The following is a 27,290-nucleotide window of genomic DNA, read 5'->3' on the forward strand; positions in this document are numbered from 1 at the left end:
CCAGAACGGCCCCAGAATAGATAAAGAGCTACTGGTGGACTGAACTTAAAGGGGACCAAGCCACAGACCAGCGTCAGTCTTTGGAATCAAAGAAAACATTCAGGCTACAAATTAAAAAATAAAAATAAAATTACAATTAAAAAAAAAAAAAAAAAAAAAAAAAAAACAAAGTTGAAAAGGCAGCGGAATACAAAACATAGAGACCAAGCATTAGTGTTTGTAAACCTCTATTTCCTACAAAAATGGCAATAAAATAAATACGATTTTTTAAAAATATAAATACCATCATTAAGTGCTATTCACTAGTGAGTGCTTTTTAAGTTTTTTTGTAGAAAAATATACATTATTTACATTTTTTTCTTTAAAAGCAAGCATGATATTTCCCTGTCCATAATAAAAAGACAGATAACAGACAAGACTTTAGAAGACTTAATACAAATAAAAAAAGTCCCCCCCCCCCCCATGGTTATCACAACAGGCCAAGAAGAAAACAAGCTGTGTCAAAGTTCAATTCGAGGGCGTGATGTTTGGTTCTCTTTGCTGCTGTAATTTGGAACGTGGTTCAAAAGTCCGAGATCGTACAATTACCAAAAAAAAACAAAAAAGAAAAAAAAAAGAAAAACTGATAAAACCAACAGCATGCACGAACACGTCTGTCTGCACGCCTCCAAAAAAAAATAAAAAATCAATTATAAATACGTCTACTCAAGCACATCAGTAGGTTTCTCTGGTCCCTCGGCTGTCAGTCCACCAGAATCTCTAGCTGCCTCGCTCTCTCAGGCCAGAGGCTTCATCCCATCAACAACATGTCTACATAGCTACCAACATGTCAAGACTCCAAAAGTCCATTTAAGTACATCAGGCGGCCTCAACCTCTGATGTCATCCTTTACGCAAACGGCCAAATATTTAAAGAATCCATCTCCCTCCTTTTTTTGCTCTTTTCCTTCCTGTGGCTCCCTCTAGTGTTCCCACCTGTACAGCTCCCAACAGACTGCTAAACAGGAGCAGCTCCTATTTACAGTGTCAAATGTACACACTTACAAGCTTTTAATTAAAAAAAAATATAAAAAAAAAAAAAAAAAAAAAAAAAACATTTAGGGGAAGGTTCCTGTAAAATCACAACAGCTCTGTAGGCATCAGGGCACATTCAGACATGGAGTTGTGCATCGATAACAGCTGACACGGAGATAAAAAATAAAAACAAAATCTAATTTTTTACTTCTAGTAAAATTACTGTCCCTTCAACAAATTGCACTTTGGTGTAAAATGGAACCAAGATCTTTGATTTTTTTTTTTCTATGTTCACTTTAGTAGATCATAACATATTTGTAGAAAATTAAGGAGGATGGGCCAATGTAAAAAAACATTATGAAGGGGTAACTTTATCATCCAAATATGAAATTAAAGTTGATATTGCAATGCTGTGAATTCATTACTCACCTCGGGGGGTGAAACTTCCGGTGCCAAATGTAAATGAGACAAAAAGGAGGCACAGAATTTCTACAAATGGCCCGTCCTCCAAAATGGCGCTTTCTGCATATACAGTAACGCCAACAAGCTCCATCTCTGAAGCGATCTGCCAACATCGGCAGCAGAAACGCTGAGAGATCGCGGCCTGTCGGCAGCTGTGGTCCTTCGTAAGACCATAAAATCATCATGAAGGCAGTGCCGTGGCGAACCCCCAGCAGGGGGCGTCCTCAGATCATTGTGGCACTGCTGCTCAACAATCCTCTCTGCAGGAACAGGCATCAGTTGAGGAACTTGCGACACTTCTTGGCGCCGCAGTTGCAGGGCAGCTTGTTGCTGGCGTCCTCGATGGGGAACTTGTAGTCGTACGTGAGCTCCTCTCCACAGTAGATGCGGCGAGAGGCGAAGATGACGATGTGCTTCTGGCCGTCCACGGTGATCACCCGAGAGTAGCAGTTGGGCTCGCAGGAGTGGTTGATGAAGCGGGCGGCGTTGCCGTGCACCGTGGCGTCCACCACCTCGTAGTCGTCGATGCGAAACATGTAACAGCCGATCCCCTTTTGAGGAAAGAGACCACAGTTTGGAGATGTGAGATTTTCCTCACATTAAAACGACTTGATTTATAGCCGAAGCTAATTCCAAAGACCTCACCTTTCCATCGTAATATTTCTCCCGTTTGTCCGTGAGCACAGACCGGATGACATTTCCAGAGTATTCGATGACCATCTCCCCAGCCTCAATGGTTTTCTTGCAGTAGAGACCTCGGCCATGAATTGGAGACCTTCAAAGGGGTAACAGTGATGAAACTTAAGTCTCTGTAGGTATAATCTTAAATCCTTTTAACATCCCAAAACATTCAAAATGTTTATCAATGTTGTGAAGAGTGAAAGTGACTTGATTTGATAGTGGTTAGGGTTACGATAGGTGTAAAACCCCTAGCTACTCAACCAGGTAATTATAAATTAATAACAGATTGAACACATCGATCTAACCTGTACACTCCAACAGTTTCCTTCGAGGTGGCCTTGAGCTGTTTGAATCTCACAGCAAGCGGTAGCTCCATAGAGGCACGCCTGTGAAAAAGACATGAAGTTCAGAATATAAATAATTTTGTCGAAGATTTTGAATAATCTTCTTTACTGTGAAATGAATATGTGAGATTCTGTGTCTGCTGTCACACACCTGGCTGTCCGGAGTTGCCCCTCCTCGTCATCCTCTTCCTGCGGCCTGAACTCAGGAGGTTGGCGATGTTTTGAGGCCAAGAAATTGAACATGTCAAATACAGACCTCCTGAAAGGAGTGAACCAGGGGAATAGAGCGAGAAAGAGACACAATAATATTAGAGTCTGAAAAAGATTTTAATCTTCATTCAAGAGCCATTGTAACAAAAAAAAAATCCTGAGACTGAACTTTTTTAATTAATTTGAGGATCTCTTGTATTAGCAATTTAACTATTTAATTCAGTTTCAATTTATACAAAAACAAATGCAGATCATATTCTAATTCCAAATTGCAAAATTTACATTTTTTACTATTTGTGTGCAGTTAGGACCCATTCTCCTGGGTTCAGAAATTTACTCTCCATCTTTCCTTCAAGCAACTTTGAACTCTGGCTTAGATGATGCCTTCATGAAAACTCAGAAATTCTATATTCTCTCTCTATATGTACTCTCTATATAGGATATATTCTATATCCTGATATATTCTATACCCTATAACTCAGAGGAGAAAAAATATGTTTGGTATATTGTCACTGTTTGCTGAACATTAAAATATGTGCAGCAGCGATTTACTTTTATTTTGAAAGCATTAATGTTCGAGTTTGACAACTCAGAGCTTAATTATTTCCAAAGTTGTCTTGAATGCAGCATCAGCTGCAGCTGGATCTCAACCAAGCTTTCCAAGACCTCCCCACCCAACCCCACCCTTCTTCTGATTGGTGGACAAGGTGACAAGATGAACCTGTCAATATTGCGCATCAACAAGTTATTTCTTTCTAAATGTCTTTTTATAATCGTGATCAAACACCACACACTGGAAATCCGGCACAGTGCCAGAATACTTCAAGTCCAATCCAAAGTCCTGTGTGTCAGAGGTTTGCTAACCTGTGGTGGATCTCTGCCCGGGCCGAGCCGTGGGGATTGATGGGAGGTTCGTCGGTTTCCTCGGGTTTGTGGAAGCGGAAGCGGTAGCTTCGACAGTGTCTGGAGCCGTACAGCTGCTCCAGCAGGAAGACCACCGCTTCATGAACGACTCCGAGCATTCTCAGTCCATTCACACCTGGGAGGAGAGGAGAGAGAGACATTTACACTGAGCCAGCAGAGTCTATGAGAGTATATGCACTCTGACTGGTGCTAAAACATTTTATTTTTTATTTCCATGTCGTCAGTATAGTGCCTTACCATCAAATGAGAGCTCTTTGAGTCGTGCATTGGAGCGAGCTTCTTGTACCTTGTCAGTCAGGGATTTCCAGGCCTCTGTAGAGGGAGAGTCAGGGTTTATGTCCAGAGTACGGGATAATATTTTGCACAAAGCGAATGTGCTCCAAACTGTATTTACATTATTTAGAATTATGTCACAGTATACATAGTTATATAAGCAAGTCGTTCTTCTCACCTTCGATGCTCTCACAGCGAATGTGGAAGCCGTCCTCGCTGCAGATTTCAAAGATGATGCCTTTTTTGGGTTTGCTATCCAAGCCGGTATCCCTGCTGTTGCCATCCTGGTCCGGTGGTAAAGACACAGGAAGAGATCCCGTTCCTCCAGCTGTAGATGGTTTGTCTTTGCCCACTACTTTCCCGGGTAAAATGTGTCCTTCCGATGACTTCTTCTTACCGAGTACACTAGAAAAGACGTGAATCAGGCATCAGAAGGAGAAGTACTCTCATGATTATTTGAAAAGAGGTGCTTAATATTGATTCGCCGTACCTCTTGCCGGCCGCCTTATCTGGAGGCTTTCCTGTGTCCATAGGCTCAGGTGAGCTCAGCTCTTTGGAGCTGCGTGGAAAAAAGATTGAGAAGTGTAAATTTCTACAAAATAATTCATTGTTCTGGAGAAGCACCTCATGAATACAACATACTTTAAAATCCCATCATTCTCCCTCATCTTATTCATGAAGAATTATAGGATATTGTGTCTTAACAATATGTATAAGAGACCATATATATATATTTCAAGGCATAAACAAAATACCACATTTTCAAATAACCTCAATGCCACATTGACTTTGAATTACAAACTTGACAATTATTGGAATAGGAACAAACAGAGCAGACAGCTTTGATACAGCTCAACCAACCAAAACTGCAAGCGTGTCACACCTTGGGTTTGAGGATGGCTGGCGTCCAGCAGGGCTGCTGCGATGTTCCTCTGCCTGAGAGGCCTTGAGCTTCTTTCCACTGCTTATGTCTGCACTCTGCCTGTTCCTCTTCGCTTTGTGTTTTCCCTTTTCCACTCCTGGAACTGCGGCAGCTCCTGACACTACCGCGGTGGAATTCAGCGGCCTTTGTTCTGATGATCTGGAAATCGGAGTTGTTCTGCTGCTCTGGGAGTGTGCAGAGGCCTGTGTATGCGTGAACACTCCAACAACACGTCCCTTGGCAGGGCTTAGAGGGGTGGATGGGTTGGGAGCTAAAGTGACAGTGTTGTTTGGACAGGAGTCCACAGTCTGGACTCTGTTAATGGGCTGAGACTGATGCTGTAAGTGAACATTACTGCCTTCTGTCTCTCCTTGCTGGTTGACAGCCATGCTAATAGTCTGCTGGGTGGGCAGGACGCAGATGCTGCTCGCTATAGATGTCTGAACGGACGAGCTGAGCTGCGACATCAGAGGAGCCCCCGACGCTGACTGAAGGACTACTGGCTGATCTGACAGACCCAATCCGTGAGGACCTGCTTTAAAAAGGAGGTTGCTGATCTGCCCTGTGATCTCGGTGGAGCTGAGGACAGGGGTGGAGAGTGACACCGAGCCTGGTGCAATGAGGCTAGCAGCACCACTAGGGGGCATGGACACAACATTCAACACAGACTGACTGGGGTTGAGACCAGAGACGGTGCAAGGTAGGAGATGAGTGGAGGAATCGTGACCCAGAATACCAGGCTGGGCTGTACCAGGGATCCTCTGCTGAATGAGCGTGGTGGGATCCAAGTACATAACCCCACCTGACTTTGGTCTCTTGATGATATTGGGAACCTTGCGCTGGGTAGTGGACAGGGTACCTAACTCCACCAGACCACCAGGCTGACCAGGGATGCTAGCAGTAATCTGAGGGGAAGACAAGTTGATGAGGGTCATGTTGGGAGGGCATACTTCAGACGGAGCCAGGGTGGGCTGGCTACGGGAGCGGGCTAACTTTTTGCTTTTTCTTGGCAGAAGACGAGAAATAGGCCTCTTCTTGCCATGAGCGGAGGCAATTAGAGTCGGGGAAGAAGTGAGGGAGGAAGGACTGGAAACTATGGCAACGCTGTGACTCAGCTCGTGCGGTCGACCGGCCTCCGAGACCAGAATCTGGGGCTGGTCGTGGGACTGAGAGGGCAAACCGATGATGAGCCCCGACGTGGTGCTGGGGATTCCTGTCTGGAAGCCCGCCTGTGTGGGCCCTGTGAAGGTGTGGATCTGAGAGGGGTGAGACATGGTGCCCAGGACTTTGCCGCCAGCAGGAAATATAGACTGGGCTGGAGATAAACCGGTGTTTAACCCTGTGGTAAGAGTCATGGAGCTCAGCACGGCAGGAGAGCTACTGTCCATCTTTTGAGTGACACCATTAGGAACGGGCTGGAGAACATAGAGAGGCTGGAATTGCTGATTGACTACAATGAGCTTGTCGGGCCCCGGTTTGATGACTGCCGGGCTGGAGACCTGACCCTGGGAAGGTCCTGGGCCGGACACTGGACTGGGGCTGCCTGCAGCTGCTGCTGATGCTGGGATGTACTTCTGGCCCTGAAGAGGCAGGGATGGAGAACTTGGCAAACCAGGTGTGCTGGAACTGCTGGGAACGTCCTGGTTAGCGGGGGCTTCGACCACCTGGCTAATAGCAGGGCTGGGAATAAACTGCTCGGGGGTCATGTGGCCTTCAGTGACCTGCGTGTCCCTGTTTCCCAAAGTTGTGGCATCGTGCTGATTCTCCGCTGGCGACACGCCTGGCCCCGCCCTCTTCTTGTCCCCACTCTTTTCTCCGCTGATGGTGTCCTGGTCAGAGTTCAGGCCCAGCATGCCGCGGTCCGAGGTGTTTGAGATGAGACTCCCAGCGGTGTGGTTCTGGCTGGTGCTGACGGTAGGGCTGCGTGTGGTCAAGACGGAAAGGTCAGAGGGCAACTCCAGAGGAAGATACGGCTCCTCGACAGATATGGAGCTATTCACACTACTCTCCACCACCCCTCCGCTTTCAGCACTGGGCAGTGGCGTTGAAAAGTCGTCAAACAGTATGTCTTTGCGCCTGTTGACATCAACCCCTACGTAGCCCTCGTCCAGCAGCAGCTCTGAGGAAGACGGCTCAGACTGCTGACCCAGAGCTGGCAGTGACATGGAAGGTGTGTTCAGGACGAACTCCATGATGTCCGACGGCAAAATGTTCCCGCAGTCATCACTGTTGTTGTTGTCAGAGTCGGATTTGAGCAGGTCTGTGCTGAGGGACAGCTGGGCCTCAAGGGGATCCTGACCCTGACTCTGCGGCTGGGACTTGACCCCGCCTCCTAGAGGAAGACAGTTCTCCTTCTGGTTCTTTCTGCCTTCTCGCGTGTTGCCGCTCACCGCTCCACCGCTGTTGTCGGCTTCCTTACTCGAGTCGCGGGAGTCGTGCTTCTCGGCGTGTCTTTCTCTGCCCCTCCTCTTAGGAGCGCTCTTATGCGGGGTAGAAGAGGAGGTGGCCGTAGTGGTTGTGGTGCTAGTGGTGCAGATGCTGGTGTCGCTCTCTGAGCCGTCGTCAACCCCATCGAGCTGGCCGATGCGCTGCTTTCCTAAGGTCCTGTTAAACACACCAAAGACAATGAGGCAGATTACTAGACAAGTAAAAGAAAAATCACGTTTAGGTAATTACTTCATCAAACTTGTGTGCACTTACAGAGCACTCAGCATGTCCTCTTCAACTTTTTCTTGAGCCCTTTGTTGTTGCTGCTCCTCGTCTTTAAGAAAACGCTGAAGCTGGGATCCCCTTCCCAGACACTGGTCTAATCCTTCTATAGACGGCAGGCCGTCACCGGGGTTAATTATTGTTCGGGTGAAGTTGTAGTAGTAAGGGTCTTTACCCCTGTGCTTCATTCCACTGTCGTCGTCGTCTCCGCTGTCCCCCGATGAAGACGAGGTGCTCATGTCATCGGCCCCGTCCACTTGCCCCTCAGCTGACTTCTTGCGGCCACCAGTCCTCCTCTTGACCACATTCCCGGCTCCGTCCCCGCTGCCGTAGAAGGGAAGGTCCTCCTCACCGTATGAGCGAACCCCGTAGAAGGGCGTGAGGCCAAAGAACATATTGGAGCGTGCACGGGCGCTGCGTCGAGGGTAACGGCGCTTAGCTGAGCCCGATCCGTCACTGTCGTCCTCGTGGTGTTTGTCTTCCATGCCTCTGTCGTGGTCATCTTCCGGGCCATCGCCCTCGTCCTCGGTGCCTTGAGTGAGGAGGCCGCGGTGGTCTCTGAGCTCGCTGCACGAGTGCTCTTTGTGCAGCTCGTCGTCCTCCGTCTGGGTCTGGGTGTCAGATTCGGAGCTGTCGTTGCTGCTGGCAGATGGCGAGGAGAGGAGAGCGGAGCGGGCGGAGCGACGACTCCCCTGGCCAGCAGGAGAGACAGTGGAGGCAGTGGTTGTGGAACAGGAGGAAGAGGAAATACCCCCGACAGTGCTGGTCCCATTAGGGTCGGTTTTGACATCGGTCTTCAGCGGAGCAGCAGTGGCCGGTTTAACCGATCGCTTCGTCTCTCTGGACGACAGCGGCAGCTGATTGGTTGTTTGTTTGGTGTGAGACTGGGAAGACGTTTTCACGCTTTTCTCCGCGGTTACACCAGCCTGCTGCAGCTGCTGCAAGTTGTCCAGACTGGAGCTGTTCTTCCTCTCCGGACAGGAGTAATTTTCTCTGCTCTTTGACGAGGGCCTGTCGCCTCCCTGATTCTCGTACTTCTCCCCCTGAGCCTTCCCAGGGGCTTTGGTGCTGTTTCCGAGCACTGGAGCTTTGCTATTGCTGCTGTTGTGACAGCTGGGGTTTGTAGCATGAGTGTTGGAGCTGCCAGTGGCTTTAGTATTGTTGTTGAGAAGGGGAATCTTGTTGCTGCTGTTGCTGTTTTGAAGGGTCTTATCTCTATCGCGGTCTTTGGACACGTCTCTGCTGCCTGCTGTCTTAACTTTGGGCTGTTTGTCTTTGGCAGCTGAGGCTGCAGCTGGGGAGGCCAGGTGCATGGAGCCTCGTTTAACGGCATCGTCTTCTGCTGATGTCCTTGACAACCACAGCGGTTTCACAGCTGCTGCCGTGGCTGGACCTGACGAGTAATCGTTTGATTTCCGTGTGTGGGATTTCTGAAATGAAGGTTGCGGGGAGCCAGATTTCCCAACAACAGAGTCCTTATGGAGTGAAGATGCTATTACATTTCCAGTGCCACTACTACTCTCCTTCCCTGAGCTGGCCTTGTCCTTGCACTGGATGTTTGAGGTGGGCGTGGACCGGTGACGAGGCAACAAATTGAGGCTTGCAGAAACTTCCTGATCTTTGCTTCCGTGTTTCCCTTGTCGGTCTGCCTGCTTGGTGATGCCACCTCTCTGCTGACTTGTGAGAACAGCAGTGCCCACAGGAGGGGAAGACTGGCCTGAGCCTGCAGGTGCCAATCTTGGGCTCTTACTCTCACCTCCTGTCAGTTTGGACTGACTACCGGGGTTACTGTCTTTCCCTGAGCCAGAGTCTTTGTTTCTCTCTATGTTTCGATAACTGGAATCTCTAGAGGAAAGTCTACCCTTGTCAGGGTCTCTACTAGATGACCTGTCTTTTCCTTGGCCTGAGGGTTTTCCTGTTTCCCTGCCATAATGTCTATGCTTCTCAGAGTCCCTTAGTCCTGAATCTTTACTGAGTGACCGTGCTTTGTCCCCATCCTTGTAGCTTGGATCTCTCGACGATGATTTACTCTTATCCGTTTCCCTAGTGCTCGACTCTCTGCTTTGCTGTCTACCCTTCTCAGAGTCCCTGTTTACTTGTCTCACCTTCTCTGAATCCCTTAAGGGATCTCTACTGAGAGGTCTTCCCCTCTCCACTTCTCTCAGACCAGAATCTTTGCTCAGTGGCCTCTTCTTTTCTGATTCTTTGGCTGATATTTCGCCCTTGTCAGAGTCTTTTTGCCCAAGTTCTCTGGACGATCGACTCTTGTCAGAATCCTTAGAAGCTTGGTCTCGACTCGAAGTCCTCCCCCTGTCTGTGTCTCTGGATGGTTGCTGTTTGTTCCTGTCCGCGGAAAACAGCCGACCCCTCTCATCGTCTCTCTGGACCGGACATTTCGAGTCTTTGCTGAGATGTCTGGACTTTTCCGGGTCTCTGGCAGGGGATGGAATGAGGGGAGGGGGCGAGGTGAGAGGTCGTGACAAAATCTGCGGCGAGGAGGTGACCCCTCTCTGTCTGTTCAGCTGGTGGGGAGGAGGAGAGAGAGAAGGGGAGCTGTGACGACGCGAGTCACTATTCCGCATGCTGGGGTTTACCAGGGAGTCTCCCACTGTCACTATCTCATGGCTTTGGGGCTGCGAGGTACCTCCTACAAAACAAAAAGAAAATTTAAATGAATGGAAATTAAGTTCTTGGACCAAATTCTTTCAAATCAATGTTCAAAATTTGAAAAACAAAAAAAAAAGGATGCATATTTGTACCTGGAGATGGCATGGGCCTGGGACCTAGTGAGCGCTGACAAGGGGGGTAGCTGGGGTGTCGATTCCTGGTGTAAACCCTGAGCTTGGGGGTGGTGGTGGGGGAAAGGGTCTCAGAACGCCTTGGTGATTCAAATGGATCAGGAAAGTCTAGATATGTGAAAGAAACAAATATTTAACAGTGCTTTTTGGTTGAGATATCCTTCTTAAAAAAAATACGGTGCACACTGAAACCTTGACCATGCTGAGTTTGTAGGTACCTGTTATGGGAGGTGGGCTGTGGGCTATTGTGCGGTTCTCTTCAGGAGCCATCATGCTCTTCAGGTCAGACTCCGCCACTGGAGGGTGGCAAACTAGGATCCTACAGGTATATACACATCGCTTTCGGGCATCTAAAGTACTCCAGTACACCCGTGAGCACCTGGAGGGAAGATCATTTATTTAGTTTGACTGAATTAACTTCCCTGCGCCAGATAGATGCACTTTAACTGCAGACTGAATTTCCACGCTGCTTCTAATGATAGCAAAAACCCACTTTTAGGTCAATTAAAACGTAGAAAGCTACTTACTGGTATCCTACAGGGAAGAGTCTGCGTTTGCAGTCTGACAGTTCAGTCAGTATTCCCAAACAATCGATGGTCATGGAACCTGAAAGGATGCAAATCAGCATTTAAGAGATGTTGGGAGTAAGTAAAGGAAACTGCATGATAAATAGACGTTTGTCAACTTAACCAACTGTCAACACACCTATCATCATGTGGACATTTTCAGGCTCCAGTCCTGACAGCCACTTCCTCCTGAGACTAATGCCATCTAGGTCCACCAGGATCCTGCGCGTCACCTCAAACCCAGACACCACCTCCAGAAAAAGTACACAAACACAGGAATGTTGAAGAGAAAATAATGGTTCATCTACAGGACTGATTGCTTAAAAAGATTTACCAAGCTAAACTCATTTTCTACTTGGCTGCCATAATACAATTTCCTTACTTCTCCTTTGATGAGGTCCCTGTGCTTCGGACAGTAGACTTTTTTGTCCTCCAGGAAGATGCAGTGGCACTGGCGGGCACACATGAAGTGGTAGTTACTGGTGCAAGAGGTGAGGCAGCAGCTAACTGTGGCCCCTGGCTTTTGACACTTCTCACAGCGCTGGACAGAAAGCAGAAGTTTTTTTAAGTGTCTGTCCAACAAGTATACACTTAAAAGAGTGGGAACTTGTGTGGGCAAAAGTGTCACATCTCACCAGCTGTTTTCCCCTGAGAACAGCCATGTGAACATTTTTCAAAGAGCCATCGTCGTCTTCAAACACTTCAGCCGACCACAGAGCACAGTTCACATGGGTCCACTCGTTCTGGCCGATGTACAGCAGCCGTCCGCCCTCCTGAAACATACAGAAATGTTATAAGTCACACAGATTGCTCGCTTTGCCTTATGCGCGTTGAACCCTTCAGAACAAAACGAATCACCGGAGATCCACTGTTTTTGAATTAGCATAACTCACAAAGATTTGCGCTAATGACGAAATTCAAAGTGTGGCTGAACCCTGGGAGGTTGTACTTTTGTCTGGAAGACCTTCATGACATCTCAAGGGTTTTAATCTAATTAGCCAGCTAATGAATTAGCCTAAGGCTAGCCGTCCAGCGAGGGTCTGGTTTGTTAGCCAGGACAACGGGAGGCTAACAATCAAACCGCCATGAACTCAAAACATAAATAATAATTAATAATACTTTGAAATAAAGTGTGCCAGTTTGGGAAATATTAATCCACCACGTAAAGTAGGAAACATTAATGTCTCGTTCACATTACTTATTCCATACGACCAATGTTAGGGTAACAACGACAGACTTGGTTCGGTTTGATGTGTTGAGCGGTTATATTACAATATTAGTGTTATATTACGGTATGGATCCAGACATAACACTAATCTAGATGTTGAAACAAGGTTATATGTTACAGTTTAAGTTAGACTGTAATGTAAATTTAGATCGAGGAACCAAAATGTGAATATTCATAATAATATTATGTACACATACACATTCTGTACATATAACACATATATTATTTCACATGACTATTTGTCTGAGTGTGATCCAGATGTTCTACAAGAGATGAAGAACTGGACTATCAGGACTTCTCATCTGGGCAGAGAGCACTTTGAAAGTCATCACTCCATCACCGGTTTTTATTACAGCCCAGATGTGTTAAGTTTAGTGTTAAGTTTTGATGATTTTGACTTTAATTTGTCATTTTTGCTCTTAAAATTGTTATGATTAATGTTTTATTTGTATGTATTAGTATTTGCTTGCAATAGAATTAATTGAAATGAGACTCATAACTTGTTAGCCTGAGTTAACCCGGTAGCACAAAGTTGGGTGGGCAGGTTTCAACGTTCAGGCTGCTTTAGCTCCATCCCAACACGATCCCCATATCCATATCTGGAGTATCCGAGTGGGGGCTCCGCCCACTTCTGTCTTAATTTTCAAGGTTCATATGCAGCCAATGGTTCAGCCACACTTTGAATTTTGTCCATCGGTGAATTACGGTAATTCGAATACCACAAGCTTTTTTTTATCCGCAGGTGGATGTTTCGGTCTTAAAAGGTTAAATGAGTGGAGACTGATGTTTGACTCACATTAGTGTTCTCGTCTCCGTACTTCAGACAAAGAACACACTGCCTGTTGTCAGTGACACCAGGCGGAGGAGGGAGCTCTGGGCTGTCTTCACGGTCTGCAGAAAAGTTTGAATGCACATGAAAACTAGTAAATGACAAGATGTTTTAAAAAAAGAAGTATCTGTAACGTAACTGTGTCTGGCCTTACCAGGCAGAAGTGGTGGTGGTGGGGGTAGAGAGGGAGGTAGCGGAGGAGGGGAGGTGGGAGAATCTGGTTCACCGGGGGTTTTGGGCCGGGGAGCTGGGATGATCTTCTTCATGAAGTGTGGGTGCTCAGCGCGGGAAAGCTCCTGTCTCTCCTGCCACTGGGCATAGTTGTGGTCCAGGGACGGAGGCAGCACAGCATTGGGGAGGAGCAAACTGCTGGGGAGTAAAAGCACACGGAGGCATGCACTTTAATTTACAGCCAGTTACAATATTGATTGGGTAACATGCGGAGTGGTAATTGTTTCATTACAAAAGGCGGAGAGTAAACAATAGAGCAATATCAAAGAACTTCAAAATGACATCAGTGAAGGCTGAGGACATGAAAACGTTGTGTGGCAGGAACTGGTTTACATCAGAACAACACTCATTACCTAACCACAAATTTATAGGTCTTACTCTGCTCCTTCATCTACGTTCAGAGGCATGGGGAGAGGTTTTTGAAATATTTATTCACCTATTTCATAACTGAAACAAGTGATATAAAATGCACATGCAAAGAGGCCTTTAAATTTCTTTAAAGGAGACATGTGTTGTTTTTAAAAGATGATGATACAGCATGTCCAACGCTATCGTCATATGACAGACCTGATTTTCCTAAATAGGATATAAAAATTCTTCTGAGCATGTGATTCCAGTAATAGAACAGAATGTCATTGCAAGGAAGTCAGACGAGCGTAGGGTATGGTGTCCTTGGCTCCTTGTCAAGTAGTTTCCTAGGTAGGATGGGACCACACCAAGGAGAGCTTTATAAATGAAAGTCATCCAATGTGTGTTTTCTCCTGTCGGACAAGGGTGACCATTCTGCTTGTTGACACAAAGTGCAATGATGGGTGAGATTTGTGCAACCAGTAACAAACCACAATGCACAGTGATATATAGTGTCCAGAGGGAGAAAGGCTGCTGACACAAGATATTTCCTAGCTTTCTGTTCCTAAAATAAAAGCCCAGTTTAATCTTGAGTTTAGAGCTTGATATAGGCTTGATATATGGAATTTGGAAGAGAGGTGATGATCAATATGGAAACCCAAATACCTATACTTCCTCCGCACCTTGTCCTACTTTTTATTCTCTTCTTCTGGAGTTTGGCTTTCCTTTTAAGTTTGCCTCACTCTTTCTTTTCTGCTTTCTCTTTCTTTTCTTTCTTAGTCTCTGTCTGTTGAGCCTTCAGCCCGTTCTCCTCCTCAGTTTCTCTCTTTCCTTCTAACAGGTCTTTCCTCATTTCTTCCAGCTGTTTCTTGGCTTCAGTCAGAGCTTACGTCTCCTCTATCAGATCTTTCTTCTCCTTTATCAGATCTTTCTTCTCCTCTTCCAGCTCTCCTCTCATCGCTGTCAGATCTCTCTTCTCATCTTCGAGGTCGCTCTTTTCCTCGCTGAGATCTTGCTTCTCTTCTTCCAGTTCTTGCTTTTGCTTAGTCAGAGCTTTCTTCTCCTTCCCCACTTCTTTCTTTGCTTCTGACAGGTATTTCTCCTCCTCAGCCAGTTTCTTAATCTTCTGCTCCACGTCTTTCTTCATTGACTCCACTTGAGCTTTTTCCTCTTCCAACTCTTTCTTCTCCTCTACTGCTTCTTTTCTTAATTTGTCCTCCAGGGCGCTGTATTTTGCAGCCTCATCTTTGCAGAGGATTTCATCAAGTCCATCTGAGAGACTTTTTTCCTCAAAGTTCCTCAAAGGAGCAAGATTTCACTCGCTCTCTGGCTCCTTCAGCTCGTTTAACTCCTGCTGGTTGTCACTGAAGTTGTTGTCAGTCTGTGAGCAGACTTGAGAAGGTTTGCTCTTTGTCTAAGCAGACTCAGCACACGTGAGTGCAAAGATTGCTTGGTCACCCTTTTCATTTTTAATGACCTCCATTTAGTTTTGCAGTTGAATGAAGTAAGGGTTGTACATGACTGACCACTAACCCTCGGTGGGTTGGGAAGCATTGGCTGTGAATGCCCCTGTGGGTGGTTGCGGAGGATTACAGGCAATTGCCTCTGTGGGTTGGAGAGCATTGCCCTGAAGAGGATTGCGTCCAAAACCTTTTCTGGGAACACTGCTCACCCTCCACATTGGTGCTGGGTTTTAAGTGTCAGCCAATGGATCGGGAAACAATTAAAGAGCAAAGAATTTTACCAGTAGATGTGTGCTAGAACAGATTATAAGTTGTCTGTAGTAGACAGCAGTCTTGTTTTGTGTTGATGTATGTATGTCTGTGTAGACTGGTTTTGTAGATGCTTCTCCATGGTAGACTGTGATGAATCACTCCGAAGTGTCTATTAGATGACTCTGACTGCCGTGCTGCTGTGTTTAAAAGGTCCGAGATGATTGACGATATCGTCATTCCACTGCCTTTGAAGATTAAAAAAGCTCCCCCACAGAGAACAATCCATTCCACCAGTCACATACTTTTTAATTTTTTTTTTAAATGAATTAAAACAATTAAAAGGCTAAATAATAAGTAACCACATCCAAGACGGTCTGCCAAGTTGAGCAAGGCCGCAAAGTGTCTAAATAAGCCAGCAGCGGCCTCCAAAAACAAATCCACCCAGTAATGGCCACGGGATCCACTGGATGGATCACTGGTTTTTTGGACTGGGGCACTGATGCACAACCCAACAAAGCAAACTGACATGAAAACCGCAATTAGCCCACAAATACAGTCTATGTCAATGGGCCTTCAAGTGAAATGCGAAACCATTACGCTTTGCCTCCCACAATGTCTGGAGGAGAGGAAGAATAAATGGCCTGGGAAAGCTTGCTGCTAAATATAGGGAGCGAGTGACTGAGTGTTTTAGTGAATGAGAGAGAGCGAGTGTGAATGAGTGTGTGTGTGTCAGGAAACTCCAGTGTGCAGAGCAGTAAAACAAAATGAGAGGGTAATATTACTCAGATGAGAAGAAGAGAAGTAGGTTTGAAAAGCTTTCAGCTGATCTTCGTAATAAGGTTCGTAAACAGCATTGTTTATTCAACGTGATCAATATCAATCCTCGCTGTGAAGGCACGTGCACTACTCGATATCTGCTAAACTTCCTGAAGTTTCAGGGAACTGCACCCATGATTTATTCAAGCTCAACCGAGTATAAACTAACAGGAATTGTTTTATTACGCCTTTGCTTGTAGTCCCATGAGAAGGCGGTTTGCTGATGTGGCCAGGGCGCTCGTATGTTCACAGAATCTCGTCACAAGCAACCCATGCAACTTCCGAACGTGAAGTGAAATGCTGACGCTTGTGATCGGATTACCCTGGACACGTGTTAATACCAGGCCCGAACATGACCACTGACACGGCCATCGCACCGGCTGCATTCAAAATTCATTCATTGTCATGTGTGTACATAATGAGTGGTAGCTCCTGGCTTAAGTAGTGCAAATATAAAACAATAGAAAGCACTATAAATAAAAATTAATATATAAAGTCGGCGTGGTGGGGGAGCTGTGTGTCTATGCCGGGTGTGTCTGCCCATCAGTGCTCACCCTTGTTGCATGAATGAAACAACATGTCTGAGCAACATAAAAGTGCTGAACACATCACTATCAAAGAGAGAGAGTTATTTTAACTTTTTCTGCGCTGAAGGACAGGAGCACTTTCCAAAGGGAGCACAGATTTGTATGTGAGTAAAGGAAGCTCCAAAGAAAAAAAATACTGCTCTAGTAAATGAAGATAGATTCAGATATTTTAAGAATCACACCGCACTCTGTTATTCAGAGTGCACAGGCCCCTGCATTTACCACTATACTGTCCTACGGGATAAATAAATCAGAGAAAACTCACCACTTCACTGGTGTTCTTCATTCAGTCTCAACTTAACTTGTCTCCAACTGAACTTTGAAGATTTCCTTCACCACTTAAATAGATAAAGTTACTGTCACATGACATCCTGATCCTTCCCGCTGGCTGTTATTTCCACTAAATATCTCAGGGTTCGACTGTTCAGTCAGCCCACACATTTTATAAATATTAGTTCGCTACTTTCTGGTTCCCTCCTATATACAGATGATGATATAGCTTTTCCCAAAGAAACCACATCTTACTCCTCATTTCAGTAATTATAGACCAGCAGTTCTAGAAAACTGCAGTCCTCCGAGTTTTTGGGTCATCTCACATTACAGGAGTATTAAAATCAAATTTCATTCTGTGTAATTACAGACATAACTCGAACTACAAGTTTAGAAAATAATGCACATACTTCACAGCACAATTAAGACTGAAAGCACAGCCAGCCTGAGGGCACTGCCTTCAGTCTTGCTGACTTTCAGGATTGGGGATTTAAATTCTTGTCTGGCACTTTCTCCTGATTTTATAGCCGTACTTCCAATCATTTAAAATCCCGATAAAATTATCATTCAAAAAGTGCTAAATTAGCGCTTCATCCACTTAATTTTGAGAAAAATGTGATCACTACACTTTACCACCGAAAAGTGTAATCTAGAAGTAACTGAAAGGTAAATGATGGGCTTATGTAACTGTAATGAGTTATTCAGAACAGACACCGAATGCAGCGCAACCATGCAACCTCTTACATTTGCTACGCTGCGATAGACACTCACTTGGCAGAGACTTTTTTCCTTTCCCAGAAACTGGATTCCTTCACTTTGAACCACGGGAAGATTCGGTCCATTTGCTGAAACAGAAAACATTTAATTATGTTTCAAAGCAGCGTGCACAAACCCGTATTTTAGGAAAGATGTGTATTAATACTGCCCCGACTTGATCGAGACCCTTAAAAGGAGCAGAGGGTAGAACATAGTATTCACAACTACAGGGATCAGCCATGATATTATTATGCCTGAATTGAGGCATGAACTCCACTAGACCTCTGAATATGCGCTGTGGTATGGTGGTTTTTGATATCAGGGTATAACATTTCCAAGGAAGGGTGTAGATGGTGTCTGACAATGTGAAGGTAGGTGGTACGTGTCAAAGGAACATCTGCATGAATGGCAGTGATCCACGGTTTCCCAAAGCATCACCCTGTCTCTGCTGGGTTGCCTTCTTCCCCTAATGCATGCTGGTGCCTTGATCGGCTCTGAGTAAGTGACATCTCCCACAGAACCTGACACGTTGCCAAAGAAACCACGGCTTTAATGGGAGCAGTTTTTACGTTGCTGTTGTAGGTTCTCCCATAACGTTTGGAACAGGGATAACGTTTCGGTTAAAATCTTAAAGCCAACCGCTAGATGACACCAAATCCTTGACACTGTACCTGCTGGATGAGCATCCCATTTAAAGGATGAAGACATTTTTTTTGTATAAATATGAAGGTTGTGAATGGGTAAGTAAAGGCTCTTTTAGTGTACTGCTCGTCAGTCTGGCTCATCTGTAAAAACGCCACCAAAACACTAGTCGGCGCTGCATCCTTTTTGCCAGCCGGGTTCGTTTTTGTTTCTACTTCCTGTTTCACAATGGCGACTGAAACTTATGCCGAAGTTGAGTCTTACTAATGTTTGCACATAACCTCCTCAATCAACCTAAACTGTGAAATGGAGAAGCAGCTGTAAATACTAAAGCAGACACATGCTACAACAAAGCGGACCAATCGCGGTTCTTGCGGTCTGTGTCGCATTGTTAAATTTCTGGGAAGGTGCACGTCAGCTACGGCGGTAGGGTCTGCGCTGCCAATTTGACGCAGAAATCTAAACCGTCCGCAGACAGAAAGGAATATGGCGTCATGGGATTTCACAAGCAACAGACAAACTGTCTGTTACAACCAAAACGTCTACAGCAGCTCTATAATCAATTTGTGACTACTTGTCACCTGAACTGTAATTTTGCTGCATGGCGGTTGAGTTTATTTGAGGTTCTTACCCGAATGAAGAAAGACTTCACCATGCTGTTGGCTTTCCTGCTCTCGGGCTGGCCTCCGTCACTGTTAATGGCTGCCTGAATGATTCGCACAATGTCATCGCTAAAGTCCAGCTGGGGGGAGAAACGAAATTAACACAAATGCAAAAAGTCATTTTTTTAAAACTGCTGAACATTAGTCAGAATTTAAGTATCAGGTCTTTCAAAGAGCTTGTATGTGAATGAATCCTCAGAGACCCAGTCCTGCATCAGATTATTAGGATGTTGGGACTTTCTAATATACTTAGCAAATACTGTATTTATGTTGTAAGTTGAGCAGATGCCAGGACTATGTAATGCTTCTTAAGCCTGTTTGATTCTAATTTTATTGAGAAAGTACAAAAATCCGATTAATTTGAATCAGAGAAATGTTTTAAACTTAGCATTAATATATACCTCCTGTCATCATGCAACTGTACAGTAAACAAAAGGACTGCACCCGCGCCAGTTTGGGCAAACAATGTAACACACTTACCAGTGAAGTGTAACGGCCCTGATCCATCTTTTTCTCAACAGACTCCAGGTCTGGAGGGGAGTCAGTGGGAGGTGCGGAGGCGGCTTCGGTCAGGACCGGAGGGTCCGGGCCTTCTGGGGAACGACGGGATGGAAGACTCTCCTCTGTTTCCGGGTTCAGCTCTGGAGGCTTGACCGCCTGTTGAAAAGCCAAAGAGTAAAAAGCTCTCAACAATATGTTCATTAAGCTGCTTTTGTAACAGGATATCTCTGTGAATCCACCTGTGTTTGTTCAGTATTTAGATAAAGTAAGAGAATGTAATGTTTCAAACAGAGAATCAGAGCAATTCCAGTGCGTTGCGTTCGTCTCTGACCTGTCTGTAGCGTAATAGATGTGTGGATGTGCGGGAGTTGAGCAGTGCAGTAAGGACATGGCGAATGCGGCCCTGAAGCTCCCTCTCCAAAGCCGTCCTCCACTCGGCCGGATGGCGCTCAGTACATTTGGTACACGTGTAGGCGACGCTCTCTGGCAGCTTTGACAGCAGTTCGTACATTTCATCTGACGGTGAGCGACATGACAGGTCATTATTACTCCCATTATTAGGTTCATTGTCTTTCAGCAACTCGTCAGTGTGACAGGACTCACTGCACACCACACCCTGTCAGTCATCTGCTTAGACACAGGCGACCGACGAAGCAAATGAAGTGTGACGAGCTGTTGAACACTAAATACAGTGCTTTGCTCGTGAGGAACACAGGGTAAACACGAGCTTTAATGTGAAATGACTGGACCCACTGACCTGTAAGATTCTCACACTTGGCATGAACCCAATGGTTGCAACGGCCGCACTCCATCATCTTGCTGTCATAGTCATCATCGTCATAGCACTTATCACACAGTGGGCAGAAGTTCCCTGAGAAAGATGGTAACAGGAAGTGTAAGTTTTGACCGCTTAGCACAATATCACTGACATTCAAATGTCATCCTGAGTATTAAAAACACAGCTCAAGTTCCCTCACGAAACTAACAATGCACACGATAGCTGGGGGGGTGAACAGTCTGATAAACTGATAAACTGTCAAAAATCGACAAAAAGTTAAAAACCTGAGAGTCTCTTTAGACCTGGAGCCTTTTGAATGAGAAGTGAAACATCTTCAAGAAACTGGAGTGAGTCCAGTTGATTCACAATTTAAAATTTTCAAAAAGTAACTTCCATCTGTTTTTATCTCAGAGAGAATACCAGTCACTGGCAGACGACAGGTCTTTCCACTAACCTTTAGCAAAGAGTTTGGCACAGTCATGACACATGGAGAAATCGTGCGACCACTGGGCATCCCAAGACTTCCCAGGTTTCGTGGCTCCACAACTCTTACAGCGCACACACTTGGTGCAAACCTGAAAAACAAAAAACAAAGGTGATGTCAACATGGCGGGAACGTGCAAGTTGCAAGAGCACACTGCAAAGAGTTTGCTCGTGCAGCGGTGCGTGCGATGGTTGTGATAGAGTTGTGTGCGGATCCATACCCAGACTCTCTTCTTTTTGGTGGGTCTGTTCGGGTGGTTGGGACCCAGGCACTCCGGGTGATAGCTGTTGCGGCACTTATCGCACTCTAGCAGCTGCTGCTACAGTAACAAAGGGAGAGATGAGGAGAGATGAAAGCTCAAATATCAATATACATTTCCCCCCCGATTCAGTTTGACACAACTAGCTACACAGAAGCCTGGATAGCTCAGCCGGTAGAGCCTCAGACTTTTAATCTGAGGGTGATGAAACTTTTAGGGATGATGAAGTCACTTGTTCAGTCATGGCCACGGTGTCTTGAACAAGCATCTAAATCTCCCAGACTGTGTGCCTTGCATGGCTGGAGTGTGCTCACTTGGAAGAGTTACATGCAGACAACTAATTCTGTGCATGTATGTATTTATGCTGCGTTCCATTTGTACTCAGAAGTCGGAATTTCCGAGTTGGAGTTTTCAACTCGAACGCCCCCCGAAGTCGGATTTTCTGCTCAGGAAGTTGTAGAATCCCTACTACCCCCAAATTGAGTTACCAAGATGGCTGCCCCCTGTGTATACAGTAATTAGAAGCTCCTGTAATATTCTTTTTATTGGCACTTCTGATTAATTTGTAAATCGGTCGAACCGGCAGTATTTTTCCACTTTAATGTGTTGAAATGCTGTTACAGTGTAATTTAATGTGTTATATGTGTTATATGGGAACTACAAGCACATGTCGCGCCAACAATGGCAAAAAACAATAGCCCGGTAAAACCAAAACATAGCGAAACACCATCGTGGCAAACTGATTAATAGTGTATTCTTTTCTGCATTTACATTAAACAATTACAACTCTTGAATATTTTTATAAACCTCTGCCACGGTGGTCTTGTAAATTTCATCACTGTAAATAACTCTAGTAAAAAACTCATGAGTTGGTTCTAGTTATCTATTTGACTTACAATTTGTGTAGCTTAATTAGCCTAAATTTAGTTTAACAATGTAGCAATAATATCAAGATTTTAAAGATTTTAAACTTTTAATTTCACTCAAAAAAATGCAAATATTGAAGACTTTCATGGACACTCCCATCTAGTTTCTGACTTCTGTAACTAAAACGCCAATAACTCAGGTGTGACATCATTCCCTGGGCTGAATCCCGCTCTCCAAGGTAAATTGGACGCACCAATAAATACACCAATAAATATCATTTGATTTTTTTAAAAGATGATCTGTACATGTAAAATTTTATACAGTTTTAACAACACTGTTACCCCAGTGGTTTACGGCAGCCAAGGAAGGATGAAAATCATCATCAAAGGCATCACACTGCGGCTATAATGTGAAGGTATAGAGGTGTACTTGGCAGGACTTGGAGGCAGCCAATGAAATGGGGAGGGCAGTCAAGCTTTCCTTGAGGCTCTGTGTCAACACAGTAAGTCCATAAAGTTTACGTGCCGCAGATTGTTATTGCAAACCATTCTGTCATTCACAGATACTGAACTTCACAGATGAGTCGACAACTATTAGGTGAGACCTCCACACAACATCTGTTCAGTAATTCCATATTGCTTAAAGTGAAAGATGCAATCATACGAGTTATGCTATGATATATATGAAGCAGTGTGACATGCCAGTGAACCTGTCAGGGGCTGAGATTTCAGACTTTCAAGCCACACTCAGCTGTGGACTCCAGCTTGCCAGAGACCTGCTGTTGTTGAGGGAGCTCTTTGGTCAGAGATAAAAGCCAATCACAGTAATGAATTGCCCTCCGGGCAGAGATTTTTTAAAAGAACCAGTTGCAAAGAATCAATTTTCTTAACATTAACTTCTGCCATTGAATGACCGCTGACCAACAAGTTCATACATCTTATTAACATATATTAAAAGGGCGCTTGATTGCGTTGCCAAGACCAAATATGTTCATAGGCAATTCTAAAATGACAACCACACAAGGCTCACACCATGCATATTTTACACAGGGCTCGAGATAAATAATAAAAGCCTGGCAGGATTCCAAGAAGCTGATTAAATGCTGTCTGCTGGCAAAGGCTCACAAGCTTCTTTCTAGGGAAGATTCTCCAGTCTTTACACACTGTCACTCTTAACTAAGCTTCCTTTGTGTCCAGCTTTAAAATGTACAGAACTGCACTGAATGGCTCACTTTAGTTTTCTGGTGCTGGCGCCCACAGGCCTGGCAGTATCGGCATCGTCGGCAACACCAGTTCTCAAACTGCTCCTGGAGAGGGCGCTCCGACTCCCCCAGGCAAAAGAGATGGAACGGTTCACAGCAAACCTGGCAGAAGACAAACTAAAGAAAGAGGGAGGCAACAGTGTGAGGAGAGGACGGCATGGGAAGAAAGGTGGCTGTTAGAATGTGAGCTGAGCAATAGCTCTGGCAAAAAGGAAAGCAAGCGCAAATTTTCTTTTTACCTCGACATTTCCACTGCTCGCGCATAAGAAGCAGAGCACCCTGGGTGTGACAGGCACGGAGGTGAGAAGGCTGAGGCCTCCAGCCTCCCACACCTTCTCCACATCATGGTCCCTCTTGAAATCCACTCTGATACGATGCACTCCGTCGCAGGGCGCTCTGGACTTCACCTGGCCCCTAGTCGAGGGAGTGCTCAGCCAGTTTAAAGTACTGCTGCCGGGTGGTTTGATGGTCAGTGGCTTCACGTGTTTGTCGGGTTAGGAAAGGAGAAACAGAAGGCAATTAATGTCAGATATGTGATTAAAAAAAGGGAGCAGGATAAATCTCACACAGTGACTTCTTACCTTGTCTTTTGGTCTCTGTTTGGGAGACAGAGGAACAGAGCGAGAGGTTGGCTTCTTCTGGAGCTTTGATTCAACTGCGGAAAAGAAACAGAATAAAAATGAAGCATAAAATGCATTTTATTATTGCAACATTAATGCAGGACGAAACGTATGGCCGTGCTCTTACCAATCTCTGAAATAGTTGGAGTTGAGCTCTGCTGTTGAACTGAGACCTGCTGGATTTTCTTCTTGGATTCGGGCAGAGGAAACTTGGGCGAGGAATCTTTTTTTGAAAGTGGCTGACTCGCAAGAGCCCGTTGTTGCTGCTGCTGCTGCTGCTGCTGCTGCTGCTGCTGCTGCGACGGTTGGTGAGACTGCGTAGACTGGGACGGGGAATTCTGGGCCGAAGACGAAGCAGAGGAGGACGATGACGAGGATGACGAAGATGACGATGTGGAAGAGGATGACGAGGAGGAGGTGGAAGCTGGTGCAGATTGCTGTGGTTTGTGTCCCTTTTTACTGGGGACGCTGCTCGTGCCTGAGAGCTGTTTGGGGTCCGGTGTCAGGTCTGGAGAAGGAGTCCGGACTGTGACCGCGCTGGGGGCCTGAGAAGGATCGTCTGGGGAAGGGGAGGATGAGAGGTCCGGGGATGGCTGCCTCGATAGCGGCTGCGGTCTCGTCTTTTCCTCTCCCGGCTTTAAAGGAGGAGTCTCACACTTTTTACGTGCAGGGTCTTCCTTTGATGGAGCTGGAGGTTTAGGGCCAGACTCTGAGTTTGGTCCTTTTACCGGATTGAGACCGTCCTTCTTCTCAGACAGCTTGTTCTTTTTCTTGTCTTTCTTGCCTTTGCCTTGCTTTTGAAGCATCTTTGAGGGCATCCACTGCAGGTTCTGACACTTTCTCATCCTTGGAGTGAGAAATATAAAGTTTCAGCTTTTCATTTCTTAAAAAATCATTACAACATCAAACTTCAAACTTACTTTACAATTATCAATCATCACATGTGACAACCAGCCCACAATCAGCGACTTACTTGCAGCACTGCTTTTTAATGTTTCGCCCTCCGAACTTGGGCTTGTCGAGACAGTTGGTACAGACGCCACAATCTTCTGGAACCTGGCAGCCTGAGCACTGACCACATCGCCGCGACCGTCGACCCTTCTTAGGAGGAGCTTCTTGAACCGATTTTTGTCGAGTTTCCCGTGGCTTTATTGGTGGGGACTGAGGCTCCGCTTCCTCAGAGCCTGCTACTGAAGACTTGTCTGTAAAAGAGATCCACCACAGACAGATGTCATCACTGGCACACTGTGGCACGGTTTTTGACTCACCAGCGTTTAAGAAACTTAAAGGGGAAATGAAACGTACATGTATTGGTGCTTGAACTGCAAAATACATCCGAATGAACGCCTTTGCTAAGGTCAGATATTAAGAAGTTTACTTTTCGTCATGGAGCTGGTAGGATACTTCAGCTGCTGAAGAGTGTGAAACGTTTTTGATGAAAATAAACGGAACGACACGTCGAGTCTGTTATAAATCCACTTGGTTCAAACTGTTAACGGTGCGGGAGCCGAGCAGTGGCACCGCTACGAGTGGAAGAAGTGGTGGAGCCAGTGGCTTGGGGAAAAGTAACTGAACTGGCTGAAATAATCATGAAAATCGCCGCGTGCATAAATATTATTCATCCCACTGCAGCTGTCGTTTATTTAGAATTTCGATTTGCTGTTGTTATAGACACATTGTTCGTGAATAAATCCAGTGAGCCGGCGTAGTTTATACGGACCAATCCAAATGTTTACTGTGATCTGATCGTCATTCAATTCTGGGCCAAATGACAGAAAAAAAAAAGAATTAAAAAAAAAAGGTTTGCCTGCGGGGATTTCCTGGAAGGACGGAGTGCGCTCTGCCCCGCGATAGTAATATTCTGCACGCTCCCCAAACGGAAGAGACGCGATGACTTGCGCAAGATAATGGAATTGAGGATAATAGCTGTGGATTATCTAATGTCTGGAGATGTGGCACTGCTTTGGAAAACGTGGAGTCACGGTCAGAACGTTTGGAGCTCTGGCTGACTGTGTTGTAACAGTGATGTTGAGGCTGCGTGTGCTCAACAGGTGTTTACGTCGAGGATATTAGTACCAAACACTCGAGTTTCTATGGTGGGTTTGGTCGAAAAAAGACTTTTTGAAATTGTGTTTGTCGGCTAATGCTACCTACTCATTCTCTGCCTGGCTGCTAGCATGTTAGCACGTTAGCATCCTCTCCCAGTGGCGGACCGATGCCTCTGAGCCGCCCGGTAGGAGGACAGGTTATAGGCGGCGAAATAGCAAATAGCGGGAGCCACTTCAGCATTTAGTCTGTTGTGAACAACCAGCTTGTCCGACTCAAATGATTTCTCCTCAGTGTAGACGTCCACCATAAATTGCTCACTGCCTCCCCTGGCATCGGTGCCATCAGAGGGTTTTTTTTTTCTCTTCAGTACCCAGAGCAGCAGCAGCAGACTGTTCTCCGTTTCTCGGGCAGTTTATGAATCGGACTATTTTGCCCTCGGCTTTAATCTCGTAAAATCAATTTTTAAATCCAGGAGCAACGCAATAATGACCTCCCTTTGTCTCCTGAAGTCCACTTGCTCCTCTCTGTCCATCTTTCACGGCCTTTTCCTAAATCCGTGTTTCACTATATTTAACAGCCTTTATATTTCACTGTGTTCTTTTCACTATACGTATCTTTCACTATCTGACTAAAACCATCTTTCTCTAGCTCTCTCTTCTCTCTTTCACCATCTGCCACTATGGGAATCACTGAGCTGATCAACCCAATGCAACACGGGGGTATAGTACAGCGAGATGCCGGCACCCATGCTTAAAAAACATAACGCAGTATTTTCTCCTTATATGCTAACATTTGTCATGTGTGTTATATATTTTTAATAAGAGCAGAACCTCATCTGTCAAATACTGTTAACTTGACTTAGTTTTCATTTCCCCTTCAAGTGACTTAAGTGAAAGAATGAATACATTCCAAATATTTCACAGGCTGACCCCTGCTGATTCATGATTTCACTGTATTCTGACCTCACAACAATTCACGTGAGCTGAATAAGTCTTACCATCGTTCCCCATGGAAGATAGGATCTTCTCTCTCTCCTCCCAGGGCAAGGCACTAAGTGTGGGCATGTCGTCGGGGAACACTGCCCGGTTACGGCCGAGAGCCACAGCTGCACGCCGACATACATGCTTGATGCGTGGGCCACGTACCGAGGCCTCTGACGAGTCACTCTCCTGACCCTGCGCGAAGCACACATTACCACAAAAGGTGAGGCAACTATGTGAAAGGCAACATGATAAAAGCAGCTGTGGTGAGTGTTACACAAGGAGCGCATGTTTTTTTATGTCCTCGGGATGTTAGTTTCATTTCAGTGTTTCATTAGTCGCTGAATAATGTGCCGCAAGGACGAGGAGGATGGCGAGGTGGCGAAGGAGAGGATGAAATGGGTTGGGGATAATTTTATCTTCAAAATGTGCACTGCCAGACTATAAACAACTAATCCTTAGATTAACAGAAGAACAACATGGGAGAATATTCTGCCGAAGGGAC

General features: G+C 45.6%; 1 protein-coding gene across 3 annotated transcripts in view; it reads right to left on the reverse strand.

Moving 5' to 3' along the window:
• Positions 1 to 421: 421 nt before the first annotated feature.
• The window catches only part of kmt2a (lysine (K)-specific methyltransferase 2A), a 39,395-nt gene continuing 12,526 nt past the window's right edge, over positions 422 to 27,290 (reverse strand). The window contains exons 4-34 of one of the 3 annotated variants that reach the window (XM_047593880.1): positions 26,803 to 26,980; positions 24,730 to 24,958; positions 23,884 to 24,602; positions 23,718 to 23,791; positions 23,376 to 23,612; positions 23,107 to 23,253; positions 20,970 to 21,065; positions 20,720 to 20,840; positions 20,245 to 20,358; positions 19,819 to 20,003; positions 19,467 to 19,643; positions 18,956 to 19,066; positions 17,698 to 17,771; positions 13,114 to 13,328; positions 12,927 to 13,021; positions 11,538 to 11,675; positions 11,285 to 11,443; positions 11,042 to 11,153; positions 10,864 to 10,942; positions 10,555 to 10,715; positions 10,298 to 10,444; positions 7,530 to 10,185; positions 4,791 to 7,433; positions 4,398 to 4,466; positions 4,086 to 4,312; positions 3,872 to 3,946; positions 3,575 to 3,749; positions 2,652 to 2,759; positions 2,462 to 2,542; positions 2,121 to 2,250; positions 422 to 2,026 (exon numbers count right to left, since the gene is read on the reverse strand). In XM_047593880.1, the coding sequence (XP_047449836.1) occupies positions 1,751 to 2,026; positions 2,121 to 2,250; positions 2,462 to 2,542; positions 2,652 to 2,759; positions 3,575 to 3,749; positions 3,872 to 3,946; positions 4,086 to 4,312; positions 4,398 to 4,466; positions 4,791 to 7,433; positions 7,530 to 10,185; positions 10,298 to 10,444; positions 10,555 to 10,715; positions 10,864 to 10,942; positions 11,042 to 11,153; positions 11,285 to 11,443; positions 11,538 to 11,675; positions 12,927 to 13,021; positions 13,114 to 13,328; positions 17,698 to 17,771; positions 18,956 to 19,066; positions 19,467 to 19,643; positions 19,819 to 20,003; positions 20,245 to 20,358; positions 20,720 to 20,840; positions 20,970 to 21,065; positions 23,107 to 23,253; positions 23,376 to 23,612; positions 23,718 to 23,791; positions 23,884 to 24,602; positions 24,730 to 24,958; positions 26,803 to 26,980 (10,008 nt within the window). In that variant the 3' untranslated portion in view covers positions 422 to 1,750. Of the gene's footprint in view, positions 2,027 to 2,120; positions 2,251 to 2,461; positions 2,543 to 2,651; positions 2,760 to 3,574; positions 3,750 to 3,871; positions 3,947 to 4,085; positions 4,313 to 4,397; positions 4,467 to 4,790; positions 7,434 to 7,529; positions 10,186 to 10,297; positions 10,445 to 10,554; positions 10,716 to 10,863; positions 10,943 to 11,041; positions 11,154 to 11,284; positions 11,444 to 11,537; positions 11,676 to 12,926; positions 13,022 to 13,113; positions 13,329 to 17,697; positions 17,772 to 18,955; positions 19,067 to 19,466; positions 19,644 to 19,818; positions 20,004 to 20,244; positions 20,359 to 20,719; positions 20,841 to 20,969; positions 21,069 to 23,106; positions 23,254 to 23,375; positions 23,613 to 23,717; positions 23,792 to 23,883; positions 24,603 to 24,729; positions 24,959 to 26,802; positions 26,981 to 27,290 lie in introns of all 3 variants that reach the window. The other 2 variants (XM_047593881.1, XM_047593879.1) reach the window with 2 other exon arrangements.

The sequence above is a fragment of the Mugil cephalus genome, chromosome 9 (assembly GCF_022458985.1).
Source record: "Mugil cephalus isolate CIBA_MC_2020 chromosome 9, CIBA_Mcephalus_1.1, whole genome shotgun sequence".
In the NCBI taxonomy this organism is placed as follows: Eukaryota; Metazoa; Chordata; class Actinopteri; order Mugiliformes; family Mugilidae; genus Mugil; species Mugil cephalus.